Source organism: Zea mays, chromosome 5 (genome assembly GCF_902167145.1).
Source record: "Zea mays cultivar B73 chromosome 5, Zm-B73-REFERENCE-NAM-5.0, whole genome shotgun sequence".
NCBI classification, from domain to species: Eukaryota; Viridiplantae; Streptophyta; class Magnoliopsida; order Poales; family Poaceae; genus Zea; species Zea mays.
Genome location: NC_050100.1, coordinates 190,487,069 through 190,506,724, shown reverse-complemented (window position 1 = coordinate 190,506,724; position 19,656 = coordinate 190,487,069). Strand labels below are relative to the sequence as shown.

General features: G+C 50.7%; 2 protein-coding genes across 2 annotated transcripts; both read left to right on the top strand.

The window, feature by feature from the left end:
• Positions 1–7,842: 7,842 nt before the first annotated feature.
• Positions 7,843–10,355, top strand: LOC103627433 (phenylalanine ammonia-lyase). Its single transcript, XM_008647730.4, has one exon. The coding sequence runs from the start codon at positions 8,054–8,056 to the stop codon at positions 10,166–10,168; it is 2,115 nt and encodes a 704-aa protein (XP_008645952.1). The 5' UTR covers positions 7,843–8,053; the 3' UTR covers positions 10,169–10,355.
• Positions 10,356–13,376: 3,021 nt separating this feature from the next.
• On the top strand, positions 13,377–17,382 carry LOC100273579 (phenylalanine ammonia lyase9). Its single transcript, NM_001147997.2, has 2 exons — positions 13,377–13,941; positions 15,342–17,382. Exons 1-2 carry the CDS (start codon positions 13,529–13,531, stop codon positions 17,086–17,088), a joined length of 2,160 nt encoding a protein of 719 aa, NP_001141469.2. The 5' UTR covers positions 13,377–13,528; the 3' UTR covers positions 17,089–17,382.
• The last annotated feature ends 2,274 nt before the right edge of the window (positions 17,383–19,656 follow it).

Genomic DNA, 19,656 nt, shown 5'->3' with positions numbered 1-19,656 from the left:
TGTATTCAATGATTCGATATATTGAGTAAAGATAATATAATTCGTCTATGATTTATTTACTCCTTTTATACCTTTTATTTTATGCCGTACAATATCTATTGAAATTTTATTACGAAGACTCAAGCTTCGTAGTTATACTCTCATCTACCTTCGTCCAAGGCCCATTATCCTCAAGGGAATAATGTTTCATGGACGAAGGACATTAACATTTAACACTTTATGTTGCCTTGTTCTTAATTCATAGCATTTGAGAACAAGTCCCCAACACCGTTCATCCTCGAAGCCAGGGGGTTGCTCCACGTACACCTCCTCCTTGATTGGCCCGTTGAGGAAAGCGCTCTTCACATCCATTTGGAACAACCTGAAAGAATGGTGAGCGGCATATGCTAGCAAAATGCGAATGGACTCTAGCCTAGCCACAGGAGCAAAAGTCTCCTCAAAGTCCAAACCTGCGACTTGGGCATAACCTTTTGCCACAAGTCGTGCCTTGTTCCTTGTCACCACCCCGTGCTCGTCTTGTTTGTTGCGGAACACCCACTTGGTTCCCACAACATTTTGCTTGGGACGAGGCACCAGTGTCCAAACTTCATTTATTTTGAAGTTGTTGAGCTCCTCCTGCATGGCCAACACCCAGTCTGGATCTAGCAAGGCCTCTTCTACCCTGAAAGGCTCAATAGAAGAGACAAAGGAGTAATGCTCACAAAAATTAACTAATCGAGATCGAGTAGTTACTCCCTTGCTAATATCACCCAGAATTTGGTCGACAGGATGATCCCTTTGAATCATCGTTCGAACTTGGGTTGGAGGTGCCGGTTGCGCTTCTTCCTTCATTGCAAGATCATCTTGTGCTCCTCCTTGATCACACGCCTCCTGCTCATCATCTTGAGTTGGGGGATGCACCATTGTTGAGGAAGAAGGTTGATCTCGCACATCTTGTTCCTGTGGCCGCACATCTCCAATCGCCATGATGCGTATTGCGGCCGTTGGAGCTTCTTCTTCATCTACATCATCACAATCAACAACTTGCTCTCTTGGAGAGCCATTAGTCTCATCAAATACAACGTCGCTAGAGACTTCAACCAAACCCGATGATTTGTTGAAGACTCTATACGCCTTTGTATTTGAGTCATAACCTAACAAAAACCCTTCTACGGCTTTGGGAGCAAATTTGGAATTCCTACCCTTCTTCACTAGAATGTAGCATTTACTCCCAAAAACTCGGAAATACGAAACATTGGGTTTGTTACCGGTTAGTAGCTCGTATGACGTCTTCTTGAGGAGGCGATGAAGGTAGACCCTGTTGATGGCGTGGCAAGCCGTGTTCACGGCTTCCGACCAAAAGCGCTCGGGGGTCTTGAACTCTCCAAGCATCGTCCTCGCCATGTCTATAAGCGTCCTGTTCTTCCTCTCTACCACACCATTTTGCTGTGGTGTGTAGGGAGCGGAGAACTAGTGCTTGATCCCTTCCTCCTCAAGGTACTCTTCTATTTGAAGGTTCTTGAACTCGGACCCATTGTCGCTCCTTATCTTCTTCACCTTGAGCTCAAACTCGTTTTGAGCTCTCCTTAGGAAGCGCTTGAGGGTCCCTTGGGTTTCAGATTTATCCTGCAAAAAGAATACCCAAGTGAAGCGGGAAAAATCATCAACTATAACAAGACCATACTTACTTCCTCCTATACTTAGATAGGCGACGGGTCCGAAGAGGTCCATGTGAAGCATCTCCAAAGGTCTTGATGTGGTCATCACATTTTTGGTGTGATGAGAGCTTCCCACCTGTTTTCCTGCTTGACAAGCTGCACAAGGTCTATCTTTTTCGAATTGCACATTAGTTAAACCTATCACGTGTTCTCCCTTTAGAAGTTTGTGAAGGTTCTTCATCCCCACATGTGCTAAGCGGCGATGCCACAGCCAGCCCATGCTAGTCTTAGCAATTAAGCATGCATCTAGACCGGCCTCCTCTTTTGCAAAATCAACTAAGTAAATTTTGTCGTCTAATATACCCTTAAAAGCTAATGAACCATCACTTCTTCTAAAGACAGACACATCTACATTTGTGAATAGACAATTATATCCCATATTGCATAATTGACTAACGGATAACAAATTATATCCAAGAGACTCAACTAAAAACACATTAGATATAGAGTGCTCGGATGAAATAGCAATTTTACCTAACCCTTTTACCTTGCCTTGATTCCCATCACCAAATATTATTGAATCTTGGGAATCCTTGTTTTTGACATAGGAGGTGAACATCTTCTTCTCCCCCGTCATATGGTTTGTGCATCCGCTGTCGATAATCCAGCTTGAACCCCCGGATGCATAAACCTGCAAGGCAAATTTAGGCTTGGGTTTTAGGTACCCAACTCTTGTTGGGTCCTACAAGGTTAGTCACAATTGTCTTAGGGACCCAAATGCAAGTTTTGTCTCCCTTGCATTTTGCCCCTAATTTTCTAGCAACTATCTTCCTATCCTTTCTACAAATAGCAAAGGAAGCATTTAAAGCATGATATATTGTAGAAGGTTCATTAACGTTCCTAGGAACATTAACAACATTTCTTCTAGGCATATGAACAAAATGTCTCCTAGACATATCTTTACCATGCATATAGGAAGAACTAGAAGCAAACATGACATGAGAGTCAAAAGCATCATAAGCATTACAACTCTTATTAGACTGTCTTCTATCATGGTACATAAAAGCATGGTTCCTTTTAACACTACTAGCCATAGGGGCCTTCCCTTTCTCCTTGGCGGGGATGGGAGCCTTATGGCTCGTTAAGTTCTTGGCTTCCCTCTTGAAACCAAGTCCATCCTTAAATGAGGGGTGTATACCAATAGTGTAGGCATCCCTTGCAAATTTTAACTGATCAAATTCGCTTTTGCTAGTCTTAAGTTGGGCATTAAGACTAGTTACTTCATCATTCAATTTAGAAATTGAAACTAGGTGTTCACTACAAGCATCAATATTAAAATCTTTACACCTAGTGCAAACCACAACATGTTCTACACAAGATGTTGATTTATTAGCTATTTCTAACTTAGCAGTCAATTCATCGTTTATGCTTTTTAAACTAGAATTAGAGTCATGGCATGTAGACAATTCACAAGAAAGCATTCCATTCCTCTTTATTTCTAAAGCAAGGGATTTTTGAGCTTCTACAAACTTGTCATGTTCATCATATAAGAGATCCTCTTGCTTTTCTAGCAATCTATTCTTATCATTCAAAACATCAATCAATTCATTTATTTTATCCACCTTGGTTCTATCTAGACCCTTGAATAAACATGAATAATCTATTTCATCATCCTCACTAGACTCATCCTCACTTGAAAAACTAGTGTTACGAGCGCTTACCTTCTTTTCCCTTGCCATGAGGCAAGTGTGATGCTCGTTGGGGAAGAGGGATGACTTGTTGAAGGCAGTGGCGGCGAGTCCTTCGTTGTCGGAGTCGGACGACGAACAATCTGAGTCCCACTCCTTGCCAAGATGTGCCTCGCCTTTTGCCTTCTTATAATTCTTCTTCTTCTCCCTCTTGTTCCCTTCTTCCTGGTCACTATCATTGTCGGGACAGTTAGCAATAAAATGACCAACCTTACCACATTTGAAGCATGAGCGCTTCCCCTTTGTCTTGGTCTTGCTTGGCTACCCCTTGCAACCCTTTAGCGCCATCTTGAAGCGCTTGATGATGAGGGCCATCTCTTCAACATTGAGCCCGGCCGCCTCAACTTGCGCCACCTTGCTAGGTAGCGCCTCCTTGCTCCTCGTTGCCTTGAGAGCAATGGGTTGAGGCTCATGGATTGGACCATTTAACGCGTCGTCGACATATCTTGCCTCCTTGATCATCATTCGTCCGCTTACAAATTTCCCAAGAACTTCTTCGGGCGACATCTTGGTGTACCTAGGATTTTCACGGATATTGTTCACCAAATGTGGATCAAGTACAGTAAAGGACCTTAGCATTAGACGAACGACATCGTGGTCCGTCCATCGTGTGCTTCCATAGCTCCTTATCTTGTTGATAAGGGTCTTGAGCCGGTTGTATGTTTGGGTTGGCTCCTCTCCCCTGATCATTGCGAATCTCCCAAGCTCGCCCTCCACCAACTCCATTTTGGTGAGTAAGGTGACGTCATTCCCCTCATGTGAGATCCTGAGGGTGTCCCAGATCTGCTTGGCATTGTCCAAGCCGCTCACCTTATGGTACTCGTCCCTGCACAAAGAGGCTAACAACACAGTAGTAGCTTGTGCATTTTTATGAATCTGTTCATTAATAAATATAGGACTATCCGAGCTATCAAATTTCATTCCATTCTCAACAATCTCCCATATGCTTGGATGGAGAGAGAACAAGTGACTACGCATTTTGTGACTCCAAAATCCGTAGTCCTCCCCATCAAAGTGTGGAGGTTTGCCAAGAGGGATGGAAAGCAAATGCGCATTTGAGCTATGCGGGATACGCGAATAATCGAAAGAAAAGTTTGAGTTAACCGTCTTTCGTTTGTCGTAGTCGTTGTCGTCGTTGTCCTTTTGGGAAGAAGTGGACTCATCGCTGTCGTCGTAGTAGACGATCTCCTTGATGCGTCTCGTCTTTTTCTTCTTCCCATCTTTGCGTCTGTGGCCCGAGCCCGAGTCGGTAGGCTTGTCATCCTTCGGCTCGTTGACGAAGGACTCCTTCTCCTTATCGTTGATCACGATTCCCTTCCCCTTAGGATCCATCTCTTCGGGCGATTAGTCCCTTCGTGAAGAGAACGGCTCTGATACCAATTGAGAGCACCTAGAGGGGGGGGGTGAATAGGTGATCCTGTGAAACTTGAAACTTAATCCACAAAAACTTGGTTAAGTGTTAGCACAATAATGCCAAGTGGCTTAGAGAGGAGTCTCAACAAAACACAATAACCACAAGAGATCAATCACAGAGATGGCACAGTGGTTTATCCCGTGGTTCGGCCAAGACCAACGCTTGCCTACTCCACGTTGTGGCGTCCCAACGGACGAGGGTTGTAATCAACCCCTCTCAAGTGGTCCAAAGACCCACTTGAATACCACGGTGTTTTGCTTGCTTCACTATATCCCGTTTGCGAGGAATCTCCACACTTTGGAGTCTCTCGCCCTTACAAAGATGTTCACAAAGAAGCACGGAGTAAGGGAGGAATTAGCAACTCACACAAGACACAAAGATCACAGCAAATACGCACACACAAGACCCAGACTTAAGCTCAAAAGACTAGCACACTAGAACGGAGCTCAAATCACTAGAATGTCGAACAAGTGCGCAAGAATGGAGTGTGAGTGATCAAGAGTGCTCAAGGAATGCTTGGTGTACTCCTTCATGCGCCTAGGGGTCCCTTTTATAGCCCCAAGGCAGCTAGGAGCCGTTGAGAGCAATCTTGGAAGGCAATTCTTGCCTTCTGTCGCCTGGCGCACCGTACAGTCCGGTGCAAATTTCCTTCCTTATTTGGCGAAGCCGACCGTTGGCAGCCTTGGAGTCGTTGGCGCACCGGACACTGTCCGGTGCACACCGGATAGTCCGGTGCCCCCTCCTGACCGTTGGCTCGGCCATGTGTCTCGCGCAGATCGCGCAGCCGACCGTTGGCCCGGCCGACCGTTGGCTCACCGGACAGTCCGGTAAATTATAGTCGTACGTCGTTAATTTATTCCCGAGAGCGTCAAGTTCGCCTGAGCCAGCCTGGCACACCGGACACTGTCCGGTGCACCACCGGACAGTCCGGTGCACCCAGACAGCGCTGGCTTTGGCTGACACAAAGCTATCTCTCTCCAATTTGTTTTCTCCTGTTTCCAGCACTTAGACACAATACATTAGTCTTCAAAACAATGTACTAAGTCTGAGAAACATACCTCTTGACTTGATTTTCACTTTGTCCACCACCTTGCATATATTAACACTTAAGCACTTGTGTTGGACACTAAATCACCAAAACACTTAGAAATGGCCCAAGGGCACATTTCGCTTTCAAAGGTGGGAAACTTGTATGACTTGAATGTGGGTGGTTGGGGGTATTTATAACCCCAACCACCAAACTAGCCGTTTGGTGGAGGCTGCTGTCGCATGGCGCACCGGACAGTCTGGTGCGCCACCGGACATTGTTCGGTGCGCCAGCCACGTCACCAGGCCGTTGGGTTCCGACCATTGGAGCTCTGTCTTGTGGGCCCGCCTGGCTGTCCGGTGGCGCACCGGACAAGTCCTGTAGACTGTCCGGTGTGCCACCCGCGCGTGCTCTGCTCCTCTGCGCACGCTGGCGCGCATTTAATGCGTTGCAGTCGACCGTTGGCGCGAAGTAGTCGTTGCTCCGCTGGCTCACCGGACAGTCCGGTGTGCACCGGACATGTCCGGTGAATTATAGCGGAGCGGTTTCCCGAAGCTGGCGAGTTCAGAGTCGCTCTCTTCTGGAGCACCGGACACTGTCCGGTGGTGCACCGGACAGTCCGGTGAATTATAGCGAAGCGTCTCCGAGATTTCCCGAAGGTGCGAAGTTTAGCTTGGAATCCCCTGGTGCACCGGACACTGTCCGGTGGTGCACCGGACAGTCCAGTGTGCCAGACTAGGGCACACTTCGGTTGTCCTTTGCTCTCTTTGTTGAACCTATTTCTTTGTCTTTTTATTGGCTTAGTGTGGACCTTTGGCACCTGTATAACTTATAGACTAGAGCAAACTAGTTAGTCCAATTATTTGTGTTGGGCAATTCAACCACCAAAATCAATTAGAAAATAGGTGTAAGTCTAATTCCCTTTCACCATACACCGGAGGGGAGAGGACAATATGTCGTACCAGGCGTGCATCTACGCATGATGAAAGATGACGTTGCTGAGAGGACGACGGAAGATGAAGCTATATGAACACATCCCTAAAGCACTCCTTGAGCTGACTCAACAGAAACTATCAGGCACTACCACGTCCAAATAAGAGTAGCTACAGGAAGGCGGACAGGACGTGACGCCATAACAGGGTACGGCGGCGCACGTCTCGCTAGACAACTCTACAAGGGCTACGAGGCCCAAAAGCGTGACCCAACAGACGAGACCACCGGGGCTACAAGGCCTAGAAGTAGGAGACCAAACTCTACCCATGTAGAATACTAGTCCTCGTTATAACGTCTACCCTTAGGCTATAAAAGGGCAAGACAACCCTCATCCAAACATGATCTCGTATCTCTACAACTTCACACAAGCACTCAGTTGTAACACATTCCATCGTTGTAACACAAGAACTAAATAGAGGTTGTATGGTCTCTACATGGGTAGTGTTATGAAATAAAGAGAATAAATATAATTAATTTTGAGTAGTTATACATATTTAAAAAAAACATATAGATTTATGTGACGCAAGATTCCAGACTGTGTTGAAATGCCTTTATGTGACAATGTTTATAGAGTGATAAACATGGCAAATAGACAATGCGATGGTTATATGAGCAAGATAGTGCTCCCCCCGCATGTGTTCGGTTTTCTCCCATGTGTTCCGGTCCTTCGACAGCAAACACTTAAAGCATGGACTTAACAAAGTGCAGTAATGCGGTCTCATTATAGCACCCCCCCCCCCCCCCCCCCCCCCACACACACACACACACATAAAAAAAAAGTAATATGCGCAGCTAGAAGACAACACACAGCCTAAGCACGTTCAGCCGAGGCCAAGCAATCCGCATCCGCCCCAGCCCCCAGCAGCCCTCACCAACCATCATTGTGTGTAGTTGTTGGGAGAGGGGAGGGCCTTGACGAATGACGAGGACCAACCACAGCCCCGCCGCGACAGAGCTACCCGCCCCAACGGCGACCAGGAAGTTTCCACGCCGCTGGCCTTGTGACATGCGCACATTGTCTTGGTCGTCTTTGGACAAGTCTCGACTCTCCACACCACCAGCCCGGTCCCTTCTCAGAAGCATTAGCTATTTAAACCTCGCCACTCCTGCTGGTTCTCTCCAGGAAGAGCAGCACTAGATCTCTCCTCTACAGCTTCCCAGCAAGCCAGTTGCATACATTTCACTGCTGTTATCTTTCTCAGCTTGATCAGTGCTTTAGTTCTCTCTAGTTGCAATGGCTTGCGATTCCCCGTGCATGGCGACGCCCCGCGCCGACCCGCTTAACTGGGGGAAGGCGGCGGAGGAGCTGATGGGCAGCCACTTGGACGAGGTCAAGCGGATGGTGGCCGAGTACCGCCAACCCTTGGTGAAGATCGAGGGCGCCAGCCTCAGCATCGCGCAGGTGGCCGCCGTGGCCACCGGCGTTGGCGAGGCCCGGGTCGAGCTGGACGAGTCCGCCCGTAGTCGGGTCAAGGCAAGCAGCGACTGGGTCATGAGCAGCATGATGAACGGCACCGACAGCTACGGCGTCACCACCGGCTTCGGCGCCACGTCGCACAGGAGAACCAAGGAGGGCGGCGCGCTCCAGAGGGAGCTCATCAGGTTCCTCAACGCCGGCGCCTTCGGCACCGGCACGGACGGCCACGTCCTCCCGGCCGAGGCGACGCGCGCGGCCATGCTCGTCCGCATCAACACCCTCCTCCAGGGGTACTCCGGGATCCGCTTCGAGATCCTCGAGGCGATCGTCAAGCTGCTCAACGCCAACGTCACGCCGTGCCTGCCGCTGCGCGGCACGGTCACCGCGTCCGGCGACCTCGTGCCGCTCTCCTACATTGCCGGCCTCGTCACCGGGCGTGAGAACTCTGTTGCGGTCGCTCCTGACGGCAGCAAGGTGAACGCCGCCGAGGCATTCAAGATTGCCGGAATCCAGGGCGGCTTCTTCGAGCTGCAGCCCAAGGAGGGTCTTGCGATGGTGAACGGCACGGCCGTGGGCTCTGGCCTCGCCTCCACTGTGCTCTTCGAGGCTAACATCCTTGCCATCCTCGCCGAGGTCCTATCCGCCGTGTTCTGTGAGGTCATGAACGGCAAGCCGGAGTACACCGACCACCTGACCCACAAGCTCAAGCACCACCCGGGACAGATCGAGGCTGCTGCCATCATGGAGCACATCTTGGAGGGCAGCTCTTACATGAAGCTTGCCAAGAAGCTCGGCGAGCTCGACCCCTTGATGAAGCCCAAGCAGGACCGGTACGCGCTCCGCACGTCGCCGCAGTGGCTTGGCCCACAGATTGAGGTTATCCGCGCCGCCACCAAGTCCATTGAGCGCGAGATCAACTCCGTCAACGACAACCCGCTCATCGATGTCGCCCGAAGCAAGGCTCTTCACGGTGGCAACTTCCAGGGCACGCCCATCGGGGTGTCCATGGACAACACCCGTCTCGCCATCGCAGCCATCGGCAAGCTCATGTTTGCGCAGTTCTCTGAGCTCGTCAACGACTACTACAACAACGGCTTGCCCTCCAACCTGTCCGGTGGGCGTAACCCCAGCTTGGACTACGGTTTTAAGGGCGCCGAGATCGCCATGGCGTCCTACTGCTCCGAGCTGCAGTTCCTGGGGAACTCGGTCACCAACCACGTGCAGAGCGCGGAGCAGCACAACCAGGACGTCAACTCGCTGGGACTCATCTCCTCCAGGAAGACTGCTGAGGCCATCGAGATCCTGAAGATCATGTCCTCGACGTTCCTGATCGCCCTGTGCCAGGCCGTGGACCTGCGCCACATCGAGGAGAACGTCAAGAGCGCCGTCAAGAGCTGCGTGATGACGGTGGCGAAGAAGACTCTGAGCACCGACTCCACCGGTGGCCTCCACGTCGCCCGCTTCTGCGAGAAGGACCTGCTCCAGGAGATCGAGCGCGAGGCGGTGTTCGCGTATGCCGACGACCCCTGCAGCGCTAACTACCCGCTGATGAAGAAGCTTCGCAACGTGCTCGTGGAGCGCGCCCTCGCCAACGGCGCTGCTGAGTTCAACGCGGAGACATCCGTGTTCGCCAAGGTCGCCCAGTTCGAGGAGGACCTGCGCGCGGCGCTGCCCAAGGCGGTTGAGGCTGCACGGGCGGCTGTCGAGAACGGCACGGCAGCGATACCGAACAGAATCACCGACTGCCGCTCCTACCCGCTCTACCGCTTCGTGCGCGAGGAGCTCGGAGCCGTGTACCTCACCGGCGAGAAGACGCGCTCTCCCGGCGAGGAGCTGAACAAGGTGCTCGTTGCCATCAACCAGGGCAAGCACATCGATCCGCTGCTCGAGTGCCTTAAGGAGTGGAACGGCGAGCCCCTGCCCATCTGCTGAACAGAGAGACGGAATGACGGATAGGAAGAAGACTGTTGTGTTCATTGTTCAATAGTTCGAAATCATTTTTTTTTTCTTCCTTTAGTTTTGCGTGGCGGGTAGCAAAGGCTAATGACTGTTTATCTGGTCATACTCTACTTATGAAACATTATATTTTCAAGAAATATATATTCCATTCTTGTTATTATTTTGTTTTAGCAGCGAAATTGGAAAATATTTCATTGCTTGAGAAAAGGCGCGGGGTAGGAACGGCAGTCCCTTTTGCATCCTCCAAACCTCTTCTCCTAAACATGGCTCCGATTTGATAATCATGATCCATTTGTCTGTTCAGTTTCACCGCCGAAAATATTTTTTAGGCATGTTTGGAAGTAAAGTATTTCAAAACCATAGTTATACAATACCACGGTTTTAAAATGTTACGACACAACTGCAATATTTTTTACATTACTCTAACTAATATGTGTCTGGAGACAAAGTATCTCAAATTATAGTATTTCGTATACATTTGCCAGGCTAGTCATAGAAAAAAATGAGTTTTAAATACTGATATAATGTTATGTTTGAACTCAGTAACTATGTAATGTTATGAATAGTGATGTACTTATGTTTGACTGATAGAATTAGAAGTAGAATTTTTATTATTAATTATCGTGATATAATGTTATTCATTTGTAGCTTGCTTGTATAGAACATAATATATGTGGCTAACCAGATGTTCATTTTTTGGTTTAAACTGAAAACCAAACACCGAACTATTCGGTTTTTTTTGTTTTCGCGACACAATGGTCGGTTGGGAGTTTTTAAAATTCAAAGTTTATAAAACTGAAGAAAATTAAACCGAACGTTCGGTTTAAATCGAATGTCCATACCTACAAGTGATACATGTTCACACTAGTGCTAGATAACCTTGCTTGTAAAGGGCAAGGACTCTTGTGACCAAGGCTACGGATGAATGTTCTCTTGTCCAATGTAGTAGCCAAGGCCCCATTGTCTATTGTCTATAAGAAAGATGCGCTTTTCAAGATTTAAGGTGTCTTTGGTTGTATTTTGAGCTGCTTTTGCTTTTAAAAAGTCGAAAGCCAACCAAAGGAGTATGAACTAAAGATGTATAAAGTAGAAGCTACTTTTTCAGAACTAGTTATTTTAGATAATACTACCTCCGTTCTCGAATAGTTATCGTCTGCTAGTTCATTTTTAAACTAAAACGTGATAAATAAAAAAGAACGGAGGGAGTACCTTTTTGAGAGCAACTTAACCTTTGACCTTTTTTTCAAATATAAAAAAATATAGAGTTGTTTCACCTCAAGGGCGATACTAAAGGTTACTATTGGATCCACCAATAGTAAAGGTTACTATTGGATCCACCAACTAGAGCTAAAGGTTCCTTCTAGGCCAATCTACGACACTAGCCATTAGACCCTGGACTAAAGAGAGGATTAGTCTCGATGCAACTGATGACTAAATCCTAAAACTAAAGCTTGATTCTCTACTAGTGTCCAATAAAAGATTTAAGTGGTAAATACGGAGTATTACGTAGACCAAGAGACCTACTTGCTTAACCGTCGTTGCCGTATTCCTATGCTCAAGCTCAATTTTTTTAAAAAAAATATATATATTTACCCTTACATAGTCCACGCATGAAACGAACCACGCGGAAACCATGCGTCAGTTGACAGGCCACCAAGAGCTGGACGAGAGTTAAAAACCTTGACCGTAAACAGCCCGATCCAATTATTTGGAAATGCCACTGAAACGTAAAAGAAAAGGACAACCTGTAGCATGCATTCGTTTCAAGGGGAAAATAATCTGTAGCATGCACATGGTCACCCTTTGTGTCTTCCCTCTCAAAGAATAGTCGCCGCCCACTACGAAGTATGCTCTACCCACCGCGTGTGACAGTAGTGCTGCTACCACCCGCTTTGAAAAAATCGGAAAAGAGTAGCGGTTCGTGCATTAGATGGATGTTGCCTAGGAGCACCTGCTCTCCACCGTTTTTTTTTTTTTTGAAAGAAATGGAAATACAATACTTCATTCGTCCAAAATTAAAGGCTGAAGCGTGGAATCTTCGCGGTACGCTTATCTGAACTTGGGATCGTCAATGAGTGTTTATCACATCAAATTTTAATGATCACAATTTGGTTGGCCACTGCTGTTTGTGAAAGTTCCACATATTGCTGCGCCAGATCCGGAGCGCCTTTCTTTCCTTGGAAGTTCGTTCTGCAGGTGCAGAATCCGGACAGAAATCGCAACAGAACACCTCTACTACTGCTATACATCCTATAGGCCACAGCTGAGACGGACTCGTGAGTCATGAGTGCTGATGTGACGAAGCCCCCCGTTTGTTTCGGCTTTTCGCAGCTTCTAGCCACCAAAAGCTGCTGCGGACTGCCAAACACTCAGCTTTTCAGTCAGTTTCTATAAAATTTGTTTGGGTAAAAACCATTCAAAATCAACATAAACATATAATCGGTTGAGTCGTCGCAATAGTAGGAATCCGTCACTTTATAGATCCTGAGCCCCATAGACAACTTTATCTTCCTCTGCACGTAGTCATAATGATACTCAAATTCTCTACACAGCCAGATTCTCACCACAGCTATATTCTCGAAAAAGCTGGTCAGAAAAAGCTGAACCAAACAGGCCCGAAGTGGACTCGTCATTTCGAGCCATTTCCTGTGACATTTCGCACGCCTGCAGTTGCAGCATCTCCAATCTCCAAGTGGTTGCGTTGCGTTGCGTGTGTGTAAGGTCCGGGCGGGCGACGGACCGGACCAACTCGACACTGACGGAGGGAGGACTAGGCAGTAGCTCGCGTCCACACACACGGGGGCTCCCCTACCAACCCCGTCGCACTCAGCCAGTGACCAGACCACCCACCTTGGGGCGCAACCGCATCTGGTGTGGTGCGCCCGTCGTCCGGCGCCGGGTCAGTGTCTCCTATCACCAGGCGGACGGCAGGCAGGAGGCCACGGCCGCGCAACGCAAGCTGCCGCGCTGGCCACTGGCGTGGCGCGCATCGGCACATGGTTGGCCGGCCCATCCAAGGGCGAGGGAGGCGTCGCGGAGTCAGCTCAGCCCGCCAACAACCTACCCACCCCGATTGCCATGCCATGCCAGTCTCTGGCCCCCAACAACCTCCCTCTCCCACCGGTGGCCACGCTATTTAAGCCCGTGCTCCCCCCCACCGTTCTCCTCAGGAAGAGCCTAGCTAGCTTTCCCCAGCTCTTCTTCCACAGCACTGTCTGTCTGTCTGTCTCGCAATTAGCTGTACTAATCCGCTAGTGGCACTGCTGCTACTCTCGTGTACTCCCAGCTATCTCCTCTCTATACTCTTGTACGTACGCACGTGTCGCAACCGCAATGGAGTGCGAGACCGGGCTTGTCCGCTCCCTGAACGGCGAGGGCCTGTGCATGTCGGCGGCGGCGGCGGCGCCGCGCGCCGACGCCCTGAACTGGGGCAAGGCCGCGGAGGACCTGTCCGGGAGCCACCTGGACGAGGTGAAGCGGATGGTGGTGGAGTTCCGCGAGCCGCTGGTGAGGATCCAGGGCGCCAGCCTGAGCATCGGGCAGGTGGCCGCCGTGGCCGCGGGCGCCGGCGGCGAGGCCCGCGTGGAGCTGGACGAGTCCGCCCGCGGCCGCGTCAAGGCCAGCAGCGACTGGGTCATGAGCAGCATGATGAACGGCACCGACAGCTACGGCGTCACCACCGGCTTCGGCGCCACGTCGCACAGGAGGACCAAGGAGGGCGGCGCGCTCCAGAGGGAGCTCATCAGGTGAGAAGATTGGGACTGACTTCGCTTCATTTCTTTTCTTTTATTTTTTTTCCCACAGCAGCTAGTTGTTTACTGCACGGGATCCCATCAGTTACTGAAGCAAACAAATGTTCAGTTTTTTTTTGGGCGCGGTGTTAGCTAGGTCGTTGTTGGCTTGGCAATACACGTTAACTACCTCAAACTTTTTATCCATGCTGGTGCACATCATTCGTGCTTACAACCTGTACAAGTATAATACTGCACTATACTGGTATCCAAATTAAAACAGTGTTGCCGCACAAATGGAAAAAGAAGAAAAAAAAGACACATCCAGGCTGTGGCCTGTGGCTGTTCATCCCACATGCAAACCCCAGTCGGATGCACCGAACCTGCCCTCTACAACGGTGCACGCGTACACCCACGCTCCGCCCAGAATTAGGTGTCACTGGCCACCGCTCGGCGGGCCACCCCTGTCCCACCGACCATACCAGCATAGTTGGGCAAGAGAGAAAGCAGGTGCGGAAGAAGAGGAAACCCCGTGCTTTCTGGGGCGTCGGCGTCGGCGTCGGCGTCGGCGTCCGGGACCGGTAGCTCGCTCACCGCTTCGATGTGAGCCGTTTCGGTTACGTACTCCACTAGTACTGGACGGACCGATACAGGTGGCCGCCCAACGGGGGTTCGCTGCCGCCGCCGCCGCCCGCGCGTTGCTCGAGCTCACGTTGCACGCGTTGCTCGTGCACAGGCTGCAACCGCGCCCGTCAGTCATAGAAACATGGGCAACCTTCGGCGCTGCGCTGTAATACGTTCTCTTTTTTTTTACCACAGCCCAGACCCAGCAACACGATTGCATTTTTCAGACTTTGTCTCGCCGCCTTATCCTACTTACCGAGTTAAAAAAAAGGCTCAACAGTACGTTTCAGAAAACTGGTTCTTCCTCATAGGAGTAATAAAGAACGCGTGCCAGCGATGAAACAACCATGGCGCAACAAACAATTAAGAGAGTGAGAGTAAGCAGTCAACTACTCATAGCATGTGGAATTATTTCCATTCATCAAAGTTCCTAACTGCCCCATATCCGGGAAGCTTCTTACCCACCAAAGCTGGCAAAATGAAGCAAAAGAATAATTTACTTGCACCGACAAGATATCTCTCTGTCCATGTGTGCGAATCCATTATTTTGTTCGCTGTTACTCGGTCTATCACGGCGAAGCATAAACTAAGCTTTAAGCGTTACTCTAATACAAAGTGGAATACAAACATAAACTGAACTCTTAAAAGTCGGCAGTCGGCAGATCCTTGTTTGATCCAAGTTAATCTTCAAGTTTATCGTATACGTACAACCCTGACCAAGTTTATTGCTCAATATTCTATCTTAAGGCTCCGAAAATTGACCTCTACTCTGTCCCGTTTCCATCTTCCAGATTCCTCAATGCTGGCGCGTTCGGCACCGGCGCCGACGGCCACGTGCTGCCGGCCGAGGCCACGCGCGCGGCGATGCTCGTGCGCATCAACACCCTCCTCCAGGGCTACTCCGGCATCCGCTTCGAGATTCTGGAGGCCATCGCCAAGCTGCTCAACGCCAACGTCACGCCGTGCCTGCCGCTCCGGGGCACCATCACCGCGTCGGGCGACCTCGTCCCGCTCTCCTACATCGCCGGCCTCATCACGGGCCGCCAGAACTCCGTCGCGGTGGGCCCCGACGGCAGGAAGGTGGGCGCCGCCGAGGCGTTCAGGATCGCCGGCATCGAGCACGGGTTCTTCGAGCTGCAGCCCAAGGAGGGCCTCGCCATGGTCAACGGCACCGCCGTGGGCTCCGGCCTCGCCTCCACCGTGCTCTTCGAGGCCAACGTTCTCGCCGTCATGGCCGAGGTCATCTCCGCGGTGTTCTGCGAGGTCATGACCGGCAAGCCCGAGTTCACCGACCACCTGACGCACAAGCTGAAGCACCACCCCGGACAGATCGAGGCCGCCGCTATCATGGAGCACGTCCTGGAAGGCAGCTCGTACATGAAGCTGGCCAAGAAGCTCGGCGAGCTCGACCCGCTGATGAAGCCGAAGCAGGACAGATACGCGCTCCGCACCTCCCCGCAGTGGCTGGGCCCGCAGATCGAAGTGATCCGCTTTGCCACCAAGTCCATCGAGCGCGAGATCAACTCCGTCAACGACAACCCGCTCATCGATGTGTCCCGTGGCAAGGCGCTCCACGGCGGCAACTTCCAGGGAACTCCCATCGGCGTGTCCATGGACAACACCCGTCTCGCGCTCGCCGCCATCGGCAAGCTCATGTTCGCGCAGTTCTCGGAGCTGGTGAACGACTACTACAACAACGGCCTCCCGTCCAACCTGTCCGGCGGGCGCAACCCCAGCTTGGACTACGGCTTCAAGGGCGCCGAGATCGCCATGGCCTCCTACTGCTCGGAGCTCCAGTTCCTGGGCAACCCGGTGACCAACCACGTCCAGAGCGCGGAGCAGCACAACCAGGACGTGAACTCCCTGGGCCTCATCTCGTCCAGGAAGACCGCCGAGGCAGTGGACATCCTGAAGCTGATGACGTCCACGTTCCTGATCGCGCTGTGCCAGGCCATCGACCTGCGGCACCTCGAGGAGAACGTGAAGGCCGCGGTGAAGAACTGCGTGACGCAGGTGGCCAAGAAGTCGCTGAGCCTGAACGCCCGGGGCGGGCTCCACAACGCGCGCTTCTGCGAGAAGGACCTGCAGACGGCGATCGACCGCGAGGCGGTGTTCGCGTACGCGGACGACCCGTGCAGCCCCAACTACCCGCTGATGCAGAAGCTCCGCGCGGTGCTGGTCGAGCACGCGCTGGCCAACGGCGACGCCGAGCGCGCCGCGGAGACGTCCATCTTCGCCAAGGTGGCCGAGTTCGAGCAGCAGGTCCGCGCGGCGCTGCCCAAGGAGGTGGAGGCCGCGCGCGCGGCCGTGGAGAGCGGCAGCCCCCTGGTCCCCAACAGGATCAGGGAGTGCCGGTCCTACCCGCTGTACCGGTTCGTGCGCGAGGACGTCGGCACCGAGTACCTGACCGGCGAGAGGACCAGGTCCCCCGGCGAGGAGCTCAACAAGGTGCTCGTGGCCATCAACCAGCGCAAGCACATCGACCCGCTGCTCGAGTGCCTCAAGGAGTGGAACGGCGCGCCCCTGCCGCTCTGCTGAGCTCAGCTGCACGCACCTGCTCCGCACAAAGAAGGAAAAAACAAAAGTATAGCGGCTCAAGACAGTGTTTCAAGATCGTTTATTTACAACCAGACTAGCAGAAGATGCTCTCTATATCTACCGTCGCCTTGTATTATTAGTAGCTGAAGTAAGTTCATGTGAATGTTGTCGTGTTCCCGCAGCTGCGACGCCACAGCGTGCGACGTGCGCGTTCTTGTCTGTCGCAGCTGCTGAAACTTTTGATGGTTTTTTAACTTGTAAGCTGGGAGGATGAAGTAAATTATTTTGTTCTACAATAGTGCGCGAGAAGTTCGTTGGCAACGAAGCCTGATGAGTTGAGTTGTGCCGATCGTTCGCTCGTCGTTCTTCCGTCATGTCATGTGCAGTACAGTGCTCGAACTGGACTCGCAGTGGAGCGCAAGAGACAGCCATGGCTAATAAGCTGAAGTCTATGTGTGAGAGAGTAGTTGGGGTGGTTCTCCTGCTTTTCGCTCGTGGCCAACCACTGTTCGTTGAACCTCACAAGGATGGCTGTAACGTTTTCGTTATCCTTTACCTACCACGTCTGCCCTTTTGTCAAGAAATTAGATTCCTGGCTTTGTAAAGATTCGGTAGCAGGAGAAACTGCCCATGCTCCGCCGCCCACCAGTTTTTGTGAGGCTGAAGCCTGAAGCTACTGGACATCCCTGTCTGCGTTTGCTCCCCTCATTGCCAAGGACGATCGGTATGTTTGTGTGCGTTGCCATGTTAATTTCGCATTACATGATAGATAACTAGAAGTTTATGCAAAAACTAGGAGCACTAAACTTCTCTGCATGGTATGTCCACCCATCCCATCCCGAGCAAAAAACGCTCTGTCGGCGCTGCTCACTAGTGGTGCTCAGTTTCTAGCTGAGACGTCAACGAACCTTGTGGTGACTGCAACTCAAGCTTTGCTGTACACACACGCACACATGGGACCATATGGTAGCATCGATCTCCCTTGTGAATTGCGATAGGCTGATAGCTAACAGCCTACAGCTCAATGCAGCCAACCTACTGACTCCATCGCCTTTCAGTTCCTAGTTCGTACACTAGTGGCATTGGCATATGGGGCGCCATGGATGATGAACAGTACGGGCTGCTCATTGCCAAACAGACTGGAAGTACACGCGGCCATTTTCTGCGCTGGACATGGCGTGGTCTTCCCGCAAGCCGCCACTGAATTCCTGAATGCACGTACAGTACAGGCACTAGGAGGGAGCCGTGAGGGTCCACGTTCATCTAGAGCTTGCTGCGGCGGCTACCAGTTTATTTTTGAATTTCTTGTTGCCAAGTCTGGCTGCTAATGCATGCTGGTTTGATGAATTTCTTGTTGCCACATGCATCTAGAGCACTAGCAATAGCCGTGGGGTGGGCCATTATGCGGGGGGTCAACGTCTCGTTTTTTCTCTGAAGATGCGTGAGCCAAACCAACACGCGTGCTCAGAATTGGTTTTTCTTCTTTCGGAGAGGGACCGTTCAGACTACGCATCTCCATTGGAGGAAAAAAAAGAGCATTGGTACGTTCTTCTGAGAGCTAAGAGAGGCCCGTATAGACCATAGGTCCATAGCAGGCGAGCGAGGACTGACGACATGTGTAGTGTAGGTTGGTTGACCGACCTAAACCTTGGAGTGGTGTCCAGCATGGCTCCCTCTCACCAGTCACCAGCAGCAATGTTTGTTCCAACCACTGGAGGCAGTGTCCAACCAGACATCTACATCTACCAGCGAAGCATGCAATGCAACGAAGTCATGACTGACAGGCACAGGCTCCTTTTTTTTTGTTTTTTGGCTTGCTACCATCGGACTTGCATGTATGATGGTTTCTTCCTCCTGGAGTCCAAATGTCCAAATCAGGACAGTTGTCCACGGATTCATCATCAGTACCCAGAACACAACTAACTTAGCACGTACTAACAACACAGAGGAGCGTACATATGCACACTATGGATCAACAGAGACACGGACAGGATGCTGGAAGGATTTATATGCAGATGTACCGGGAAGGAAGGTTAGTCAGAAACTCAGAGGCCGCCTCCTCTCCTCCCATGTTGTGTTTGTGTCTCGTGGGGATGAGAGAGAGCCGTCCATGAAGACAAGACACAAGAAAAGATTCGCCAGTTGGGCTCAAGTTTAGTTGGGCCAAATCTTAGCAGGGCCGTGGTGCCGCTTTCAGTAGAGCAGACTAAGGAACAGTTTTTGGTACTTAGTGATACAAATCAACTAGCGCAGGCCCGCTAGCACGGAATTTAACTCAGCACGGTTTAGCCTGTATCAAGATAATAGTTAATTCCTGGCTTATTTTTAAGTATTACATGTACTCAAACCAAAAGTACCTTCGGATGAAACAACCGTAAACGAAGACACAAGCATCGGGACAGTAGCGCAAAGGTATGAATGACCAAGCTGGGTGAAGCCAAAGAAGTCTTCAAGAGTTTGTTCACCAAGATGTCAAGAGAAAAAGGCATCATTACCCTCACCATGTTGTATAGTTTAAATGTACAGGCTTGAGGTACAGTTGTCATTTCACCGAAGTTGTAGCCCACA

Excerpts from the sequence above, each read along its gene's own strand:
- LOC100273579 (NM_001147997.2), top strand. The coding sequence starts at position 13,529 with ATGGAGTGCGAGACCGGGCTTGTCCGCTCCCTGAACGGCGAGGGCCTG. Across the intron at positions 13,942-15,341 it reads CTCCAGAGGGAGCTCATCAG|ATTCCTCAATGCTGGCGCGT; the intron begins GTGAGAAGATTG and ends TCCATCTTCCAG.
- LOC103627433 (XM_008647730.4), top strand. The coding sequence starts at position 8,054 with ATGGCTTGCGATTCCCCGTGCATGGCGACGCCCCGCGCCGACCCGCTT.